This window comes from Eimeria mitis, genomic scaffold, assembly GCF_000499745.2.
Source record: "Eimeria mitis Houghton genomic scaffold, Emh_scaff246, whole genome shotgun sequence".
NCBI lineage: Eukaryota > Apicomplexa > Conoidasida > Eucoccidiorida > Eimeriidae > Eimeria > Eimeria mitis.
This window is the reverse complement of record NW_013570797.1, coordinates 14,977-25,272: the sequence shown is the minus strand read 5'-3', so window position 1 is coordinate 25,272 and position 10,296 is coordinate 14,977. Positions and strand designations below refer to the sequence as shown.

Here is a 10,296-nt window from a genome sequence, read left to right as displayed (position 1 = left end):
TCCGCAACCTCCTTGAATCCCGGACTGGGGAGCTGTAGAGCTTCCAACAGCCGGGAAGCGGCACTGGTAAGGACGAGTGCTCATGCTATTTCAGTAGTGGTTGCGCCTCTTCTAAGAAAACGACGGCAGCATTTCAAATGTTTTCTAGCAGCCTTTGATGGATACCTAGAGAGAAATATGCGATCGTACATCTTATTTACATGGCATCGAGCAGAGCAGATGCCAGCTGGTCCGTCCCCACAGTTAGCCTGCTGCAATACAATATTTCCAAAGAAGACCCTCCCTTCGGCATCCAGACATTCACTGCGAGTTAGGGGACAGAGCAGCTACCAAAAGTCATCAGCTGACGCTGTTATGCAATTCATGAAAGGGACGGAAGAACAATAGCGTTGTCCGCACTATGCAGACAACGTCGCATAAGCCAGTTCAAAACGAACCACATGCCGAGAGCTAACGCAAGCCTTTTCCTCCGCAAAGTGCATGAAGTGGGTCGGGGGTTAGCAGGATGGCTAAAAGTGTTGTAGCGCTCCACCGGGAATACGCCGACGCTACTCACTGGACTCCTCAATGGTCTCCGTCTCTGCTCGAAGCTATACGTGCATTTCGGCGTCTCCACTACTGCTTTACATTCGCTTTGTCCCCTGAACGTGTCAAAGCCAATTCATGCCGATGAAATTAGCCCAGCTTTCGCCTGGAAACCGCTGCAAGATGCTGCGGTTCTGTCTTCCCCCTGCTTAGTTCCCGTAAGTAATAACCCTTAGTAACCCTTAGCTCTGCAGCTGCACAACTGAGGAGCCGCATTATACGTAAAGCTGTAACTAGCTCTTTGATTGTGCACCGAGAAGGTACGTAAAACCAGCAGTGGATTCGCCTTCCCACGGAGCAGGGTGTGTTCACTCCGCATTCTGATTTATCGTTCGGCCAAAGCAAGAAAACTTATTTGCGTGAATGTTACGTGTGCGCTGTTCTGTTGTGCGCATACTCCATTAAAAAAAAATTGTTAAAGGCAAGGCAGCTGTCAAGTTCGTGTTTGCAATAGCAAGTGTCACGAGCCCGTGCTGCACAGATGCGGACAACTGCCGCGGTAAACTAGTACCATCTGGCATAACGCGCAAAAAAAAGGCAGGCATGTTATAGAAGGAATAAAAAGATCATTACCAGATCGTCCTTCGGTATACCCTGCCTAAGCAGTGCTCGCATTTGTTCCCTTTTAATCTTCAACCGCTTTTCAAAATGGTTAGCATTTCGTTCTTCCTGACGCTTCGAAGCCTCCAGGATACCTTTGTTCGTCCAGTTATCCGCAAGTCGATGCATCTTTCGAACGTGTGTGTAATTGGTGGAGCCATCGGATTCACGGAATATCTGCGCAGCTGCTCGAGCGAGAGCTCCAGTCCGCAATTGTGTATTAGAGTATGGAATCTGGTACTTGGCACGGGGGAAAGCGGCGTATAAGTCGTCGACTTCTCCACACGACTCAAGAAATCGCTCGAAGTAGTATCGGGCGACTGAGTCATAGATAGTTTGTTTGTTTTCAACACTCAAAAGCGGCATGAGTTTATCGGTTATCCTTTCATCTACTTGCTGCGTGGGCTCACCTCCAAACAGCCCCACGGATTTCAAGAAGCTAGNTCGGTTATCCTTTCATCTACTTGCTGCGTGGGCTCACCTCCAAACAGCCCCACGGATTTCAAGAAGCTAGTCGCCGTCAAGCCGCCTTCTACCTTTCCCTCGAGCACTTCAAGAGCAGGGTAGCTATAAGGCGTGTCGTATCCAGGAACAGGGACGGGTACTTTTATCCGCTCATTCACAAGCACGAACCACTTCAATTCGTCAAGGCGAAGCCTGACTATACGGCAGATGCTGTGTAGAAGTTGCAGGTGTTGGGCGAAATCATTTCGTGCCTCCACAGGAGAAGCAGATGGAACTTCGCAGTCTCGCATCTTGGCCACGTGCTCACTAATTGCTGCCAGCGGGTCTTGAGGGAGCTCTTGACCTTCCTCAAGCGACGGTGTGAAGTGTAATTGAAAAGCCCGCCGTACGGGCTGTACTGAGGATTCCCAGGCATTCTTCATCTCATCCGCTGCTTTATTGAAATCATCCAAATAGTGCTCCATGCTCGCATCGTCCACTGGTAGATGTGGGGCCGTTACGTTGGGTCGCGACCTCTTCGACATAATGAAGCGAGCCCCCGACACAAGTATCACTAAAAAGCCAAGAATCATAACCTTAGCCGCTCCAATCTGTTTTCCACTGCTCTTCCATGGAGACGAAGCTCCATCTTTCTTAGCAACTTCCTCCCCGGCATCTGCGTTGTCTAGTTCGGGCGCGGTCGCCTCACCTGTCGCCTCATGTGGGTCCAACGCCTTCCACAACCACGCACGGGCGCTGCGCCATGGAATCCCCATCGTATAGTGCGAAAATTAATGAGGGTANCCTTCCACAACCACGCACGGGCGCTGCGCCATGGAATCCCCATCGTATAGTGCGAAAATTAATGAGGGTATCCAAAGCATACAATCTCCTTCCTCTGGGCTGGTACGTAAAACCTCGAGAAACAGAGCGGAACTGTCTCCTAGGAAGCAAAGGAGACCGCAGATCGTTCTGGTTGGTGGGGTGGCGATGACGTTTGAATAGATCGGTGTTGAAATTAATTAATGCGGAAATAACTGGAGTACGAATGATTCCCGTGTAACCCTTGCATACAAGATGTCACACTTCAGGGGATAATGCCTGCTTCAGTGCCAGGCACTACATTTACGCCAGCGAACTGCCTTAGGAAGCCAAACAAAACGACTAAAACACATCTAAACAATGAATACGATATACTAAGTGGAGTAGACGAGTGTCTGATGGTGGCTAGAGCCTGCTGGCTTAGCCGCAAGGCCCTTGTTTAGTACTGGCATCGACCCTGCAGCTTCCAGCCCCTCTGTGATGGCAGCGCGTAAGTAAGGAATCCCCAGTCCCTTTCTGGTCCTAAGCATAGCTTCTGGCTACCTCAAAACGTGCATCTGGAATTTCAGTGATTAGGCTGAAGACCTTATTCTTGTTATTTGAGAGCCCGCTAAAATTATCCGGTCGCAGCGGCCCACTTAGTTGCGAAGCTACCTGTCCTGCATGAAATTTGCACACAAACGGGGACTGCGGACCGGGCAACGACCGCTATGGGTCGCCACTATTTCCGTAGACGGAGGGGCCTTCAAGGCAAATATAAGGTGTAAAATGTTATTTCTGGAACTTTTGGGAACCTAGTGGCGTTCGTTCGCCCGCTGCCACGTAACGAGTGTATCATGGTTTTGGGTTTGTCTGCGCACGTGCATCCTTCTTGGTCTGCACGCTGGCTATGCAGGGCCAAGTAAGTGCTCAACGCTCGTCTATAGTCTCGGCGCTTGCAACTAAAGGAGTTTAGCCGCGCTTGCATGTGGACTTGCCCTATAGCACGACTTGCAGTTTGTGTGTTGCAACCCGTATCTGGCTGCCTCCTCTCCTTCGGCCCAAGGCCCTTGAGCTGCCCGTTCCAGGCCGCCTGGAGATTGGATAGAGGGTCAGTTAATTTGTGGGAACTATTATGTGTATTTCGACTCCATTGCAACTCGCGGCGATTACCAAAACATCAGTTCTTCCCTCTTGCGCAGTTGAGATTGATAGTGACACCTGATTTACTGGGGAAGCAACCCAAGGTCGGTAGCCTCCCCGAGCATCAGAAAGCTCGATTTCGGCATTATGTCGGTGGGAAGTGTATTTCCAGGAAGAGCTTTTCCGGGAGAATACCTCCGTTTCTGCCGTCCATCCAGATATAACGGGCGCCGCGATAACACTCCCACTGCCTCCGCCTCGCGGAGGCAGTGGGAGTGTTCCTCACCCCCCTCGACTTACAGCTGTATTCAAAACACGCCGGAACACCTACAAGTTCTACTGACATCATCTTGACTAGTGGGGGAAGCACGACGGTGATTGCTACATCTAAGCAGAGGGTCCGTTTTCGCGGAGTACGACATATCCATGCAAAGCTCTCCCTGTGCTCTGGGATGCAGACTTGTTTTCAAGTTTGCACGAAGGAAGGCTGTTGGGGGAACGAGAAATTTTAAGCGAAGAAAGCGGTCGTCAGACTGCTGCGTCGAGAAGCATTAGTGCTTAGGGAACAGGTCCACTATTGACCGGAAGTCCAGTAGTGGGCCTGGAGCTGCCAGAAAATTGGTTTATAGTAGGGTTGTCTCCCGAAGGGAGGCAATTGNTCCAGTAGTGGGCCTGGAGCTGCCAGAAAATTGGTTTATAGTAGGGTTGTCTCCCGAAGGGAGGCAATTGGCAACCTGTTTTGCCACGAAAAAGGAGCTAAGGGTGAAATGTTTGAATACGCTGTTATGATCAAGTACCTGCTGATAAAAGAAAGAAATAAGGCCACTGCTGTTTTGCAGTAGCTCTGTTCCCTGAACTTATCAAAGCCAATTCATGCGGTAAATAAAAGTAGCCATGCCTTTGCCGTAACACCGTTGCAAGTTGCTGCGGTTCTGTCTTCCCCATGCGTGGTTCCTGTTAGTAGTAGCCATTAGCTCTGCAGCTGCACAACTGGAGAGCTGAATCCTATGCGTGAAACTGCAACTGGCTCTTCAACACAATGGGAAACAAACTGCGGTGCAGCACAAACAACTAAGCACCGAAAAAGGAGGATACGTACAGGCAACAGTCGATTGACTTACCTGTGCAACGTGGGTATATTGTCATTATGCATTCCTGTGTCATCTTTTCAAAAAGAAAACNGCGCACCACAGATGCGGGCCGCTGCCACGGTAGAAGGGACACCACATGACACAGCGCACACAAACAACAGAAACTAACAGACTATAATAGGAATAATGCATCAATTACAAGATCATCCTTCGGTATGCCTTGCTTTAGCAACGCTTGCATTTGCTCTCTTTTAGTCTTCAGCCGCTTCTCAAATTTGTTTGCATTTTGTTTCTCTTGACGTTTAGAAGCTTCAAGTACTCCCTTACGAGTCCAGTTGTCTGCAATTCGGTGCATCTTCCGTTCGTTTGCGTAAGTCAGAGTGCTGTCGCATTCACGGAATAGATGCGCAGCTGCTCGAACGAAAGCTCCAATTCGAAATGCTCGTTTGGCGTATGGAATCTGGTATTTTGCAGTGGAAAGGGCAGCGTGAGATGTTTCGCCCTTTCTAAAAGGCTGGAAAATATGCTCGAAAGAATATCGGACCAACGAGTTGTAGGCATTATGTTTGTTCTCGATAGCCAACAGCGACAAAAGCTGATGAGCTAACATTCCATCTACTTTCTTCGTGGGCTCGCCGCCAACCAACCCCACATAACCCAAGAAATTAGCTGCTGTCAAGCCGCCTTCTACACTTTCCTCGAGCGCCTCAAGAGACGGGTACCTACAGGGCTCGTCGTGACCAGGCACAGGGACGGGTATCTTCTTTTTCTCATTCACACGCACGAACCACTTCAATTCCTCAAGGCGAGTCGTGACAGTACGGCAAATACTCTGTAGCAGTTGCAGGTGCTGGGCGAAGTCCCTCCGCTCCTTCACAGAAGAAGCAGATGGAACTTTGCATTCTCGCATCTTCTCCACGTGGGCACTGATCGACGCCAGCGGATCTTCAGGNAAGCAGATGGAACTTTGCATTCTCGCATCTTCTCCACGTGGGCACTGATCGACGCCAGCGGATCTTCAGGAAGCTCTTGACCATCCTTCAGCGACGGTGTGAAGTGTAATTGAAAGGCTTGCCGCACAGCCAATTCTGAGGATCCCCAGGCCTCTTTCATCTTGTCCGCCGCGTTATTGAAATCTTCCCAGTACTCCTGCATGCGCATATCGTCCGGTGACGCCTCCTCTATGTAGGATCGCGACCTCCTTGACATAATGTAGCGAGCCCCTGCAGCCAGTACTACTACAAAAGCAACGATCATAGCCTTGTTCGCTCCAAACTTTTTCCTACGGGATTTCAAGGCGAGAAAAAATTCATCATCCGTAGCGACTTTGTAGCTGTTGTCTTCGTTTTCGAGGTCTCGATCTGTTGTTTCACTCGCTACCTCATGCGAGTCCAACGCCTTCCGCAACCAAGTGGCTGCGTCAGGCCACTGAAACCCCATTATTTAGTACAAGAAGGGCGCCGGTGCATACAGGCAGCTCTCAGAGGGCTGGTGACATAATCTCTACATAAACACGGTCTCGGGAAAGAACACAGCGAGTCGGAGATGGTTCTGGGGTTCAATGTAATGATGAATTTTGAATATCTTTGTCTTTAAAATGAATTAATAGGGGGAAACTAACGTAACAGTGTTTCCCGTGCAGTCGCTGCATAGAGGCTGCCCAACGTCAGGGCAGCGTGCTTGCTGCAGTGATAGGCATTACATTGAAGCAAGTAAACTGCTTGACCAAGCAGAACAAAAAGCTCAAAACACACCTTAACAATCAATATGACTTTATGTGTGGAGAAGACCACTGTCTGATACTGCCAGTCGCCTCCGGGTTCAGCTGCGAGGCTGATGGTCGGGAGCAGCATCGAACCTGCAGCCGGCAGAGCCCCTGCAAACTTGGCGCTGGGAGTAGAAAGTTCCAGTTCCCTTTCGGTGTTGAACATAAATCCCGACTATCTTAGGAACACGCATAAGTTATTTGACTGATGAAGCTGAGGATCTTATTCTCGTGATTTAGAACTCCACTACGCTTTGCCGGTTGTAGTCGCCAAGCAACTACATAGGTAGGCCCAGTGCCCTCCATGAACTTTGCAGAGGAAACTGCCGATCGGAGAATGACTGCTCTGACATGGCACACATTCCCTAAGATGAGTTGACTCCAAGGAAAGTACACGACTTAAAGGCTATTTCTTGAAGCTTTGGGGGCCCAGTGGCGCTCTGAATCCACTTGCTGCATTGTTTTTCGTGCAGCGTTGTCGGAAAGTCTGATTGTCGTGTTTGTTATCCGCCTCGACGATATAGCTCCGGGATCAGACAGGATAACCCCACACATGTGAACTCCCGTACACTGTCACTGGCGACTGTATGCACGTAAACGTGATTCACAGAGCGAAGTACTCCAGCATTATACGCTGTTGTGCCTAGACCTGCAGTCGGAGGTCCAGGCACAACTGTGTATGTAATACTGCACACGATAACCCAAAGCATGTTCGGGGGGACAGCTTCCAAGCACGCATTTTTATATTATGTTCTGGCATCCTAGTGTTAGGAAATGCTATTAAGTGTAAATATTTAGAGGGGTCTTCTAGCTACTCACGACCGCCCGATGGAGAGCAACACGTCAAAACTTTCTGTTAACTCGCCGAGCTAGATCAACCAAAATTTCTTTTTTCAGCAGCCAAACCCTAAAATCGGACGTATGAGATTCCTGTTGAAAAACACTTTATAGTAGCGTTTCAGCTGAATTTCTTATTTGCCTAACGACTCGCTCAGGCTGTGAGATAACTACATTGAATGAACTCGACAGGCGATGAAATCTAAATTATATCACTACGTCGAGATTCATTGAATAGAAATGAGATAACTAAACAAAAGGAACACGACAGGCAGCGAAATCTGAACTACCTTTCTATATTAACACTCGTAGGATCAACCGGAACGAATTCAGGCGCAGCGCAAACAAACATGCGCTGAGAATGGATACGTTAAACCAGGACTGGGTCCGCTCTCCTACGAAGCCGGTTTCTATACCCATTCCTCACTCCGACTTAAAATAAAATCAAAAAGAGAATATTTGCTTCAGTGACTTTGGGGTGCGCGCCCTTCAGTTGGGCACGCACTCCACAAAAAACTTGATAAAGATACGACTGCTGTCAGCTTTGTAGATGCAACAGCAAATGCTGAGCTCGCACACCACAAGTGCAGACCGGCNATACGACTGCTGTCAGCTTTGTAGATGCAACAGCAAATGCTGAGCTCGCACACCACAAGTGCAGACCGGCGCCGTACTAGAAGTGGTATCAAGGAGCAAAACGCACACAAATAAGAGCATTACACAGACACTACAAAAGGAATAATGCACTCATCACCAGATCATCCTTTGGTATGCCTTCCTTCATCAGCGCTCGCATTTGTCCTCTTCTAGTATCCAGCCGGTTTCGGAAGTATTCGGTATTTTCTTTCTCTTGCGTCTTTGCAGCCCTCAGTGCTTCTTTGTTCGTCCAATTATCCGCAATTCGGCGCAGCTTGCGTACGTTTGCGTGATGCATAGTGCTGTATGATTCACGGAATATATCCGCAGCTGCTTGTGCGAGAGCCCCAGTTCGAAATGGTTTTCCACTATACGGAATCGGGTGTTCGGCAGTGGAAGGGGCGGCATGAAATGCGTAAGCTTCCCCAAAGGGTTGAAGAACAGGCGTGAAATAATATTGGGCCATAAAATTTGCGGCATTAGACCTTTTCCGAATATCCAACAGAAAGATGAGGTTGGTAGCTAGGCTTCGCTCTACTCTCTGCGCCGTTCCACCGCCAAACAGCCCCAAGGCATTCAAGAAGTTATTTGCCGTCAAGCCATCTTCTGTCTTCGCTTCAAGATCTTTTAGGGCGAGGTAAGAGAGCGGTTCTTCATGGCCAGGAACAGGGATAGGCACGTCGAATTTCCGGTGTATACTTACGAAAGACTTCAATTCCTCAAGGCGAACCTTGGCTGTCCGGCAAATGCTATGTAACACCAGCAGGTGTTGGGCGAAGCCCCTCCTCGCCTCCATAGAAGAATTAGGCGGAGGTTTGCATTCTCGCATCTTGGCCACGTGGTCTCTTATAGTCGCAAGAGGGCCTCCCGGTAGCTCTTGACCATCCTCAAGNCTCGCATCTTGGCCACGTGGTCTCTTATAGTCGCAAGAGGGCCTCCCGGTAGCTCTTGACCATCCTCAAGTGACGGTGTGTAGTGTTTTTGAAAGGCTAGACGCGTAGACGGACCTGAAGATTCCCATGCCCGTTCCATCTCGTCTGCCGCTTGAGTGAAATCGTCAATGTACTTCTGCATGCTCACATCGTCCACTGGTAGCTGTAACACATCAAGTGGTAGTTTTGGCGTCTTTAGGCGAGATGGAGACCTTCTTGACATAATGTAACGTGCGCCCGACAACACTACCAGTACAACAGCAACAATCATAGCCTTAGCTGCTTGAGGCCTTTTCCCACGGTACCTCCAGGAAAGAAAAGCTCCACTTCCCTTTGCAACTTCGTCGCTGCTGTCTGCATTCTCCGGGCCAGGCTGTATTCCTTCCTGCTCCACATCATGCGCGTGAAATGCCTTCCCCAACCAAGTACCTGCGTCACGCCACGGAATCCCCATTATCTAACACAAAAAGGGATGAAGGGNGCCTTCCCCAACCAAGTACCTGCGTCACGCCACGGAATCCCCATTATCTAACACAAAAAGGGATGAAGGGCCACTGAGCCTGCAGTGCCTTTCACTGGGATACGACAGAAATTTTTTAAGAAACCGGGCACAGAGGTCCCTTAACAAACACAGCGGGCCGATTATGGTGGGCCCAATAACTAAAATTGTATTTCGCTCGGCTGGTGCGTAAATCTCTTTAGAAACATAGGAGAACGGCCCCCTCTGGAACACGGACGATCCGAGGTTGTTCCGGTCGTCAGGGCGAAGGCGACGCTAAATAAGTCTTTGTTCAAGAGGATTAACCCGGTAAGAGTTAAATGAAGAATAATTTCCTTGTGAACACTGCATACAGGCTGCCAAACTTGAGCGTTGAATGCCTGCTCCAGTGCCAGGCACTGCATTGACGACGGCGAACTGCTCTATGGAGAGGAACGAAAGGACTAAAACGCATCTAAACAACGAATTCAATATATTAAAGGGAGGAGATGAATGTCTGATTGTGGCTATTGCCTGCGGGTTTAGCTGCGAGGCTCACGTTTGGAGTGGCATCGACCCTGCTGCCGGCAGGGCCCCTGTGAAGGCAGCACTGCGAGGAGGAATCTCCAAGGCATTTTTGCTACTGAGCAGGGCTATTTTTCTATCTTATAAACACGCCTCAACTGCTTCAGCGGCGAACCTGAATATTTCATTCACATGTTTTGGATGCCCACTCAAGTTAGCGACTCGAGTTGCAGACGGTTACGCAGTTTTCAAGCTGTTTTAGCCACCTGTCCTCCACGAAATCTGCAAATAATGGAGAATGTGGACCAGGAAACGACCACTCTGGCTTGCCACAAACTAATTAAACGGAAGGGCGCCCAGGGCGCGTACAAGATTTAAAGGGAACATCCTAAAGTCTCCCGGATATGGTGGCGGTATAGATGTACCGTCTGAATCCTTCAACAAGTTGCTGCGGTGTGC

The 10,296-nt window shown here is 49.4% G+C and overlaps 2 protein-coding genes across 2 annotated transcripts; both read right to left on the bottom strand.

The window, feature by feature from the left end:
• Nucleotides 1-1,616: 1,616 nt before the first annotated feature.
• EMH_0005210 (uncharacterized protein) lies at nt 1,617-2,405 on the bottom strand (the record flags this gene model as incomplete). Its single annotated transcript, XM_013497083.1, is given in 2 exon segments — nt 1,617-1,628; nt 1,632-2,405. Coding segments are annotated over 2 exon segments (786 nt in total).
• A 2,431-nt stretch (nt 2,406-4,836) lies between these two features.
• Nucleotides 4,837-6,104, bottom strand: EMH_0005200 (uncharacterized protein; the record flags this gene model as incomplete). Its single annotated transcript, XM_013497082.1, has 2 exons — nt 4,837-5,535; nt 5,631-6,104. The coding sequence occupies 2 exons, from the start codon at nt 6,102-6,104 to the stop codon at nt 4,837-4,839; spliced, it is 1,173 nt and encodes a 390-aa protein (XP_013352536.1).
• Between the last annotated feature and the right edge of the window lie 4,192 nt (nt 6,105-10,296).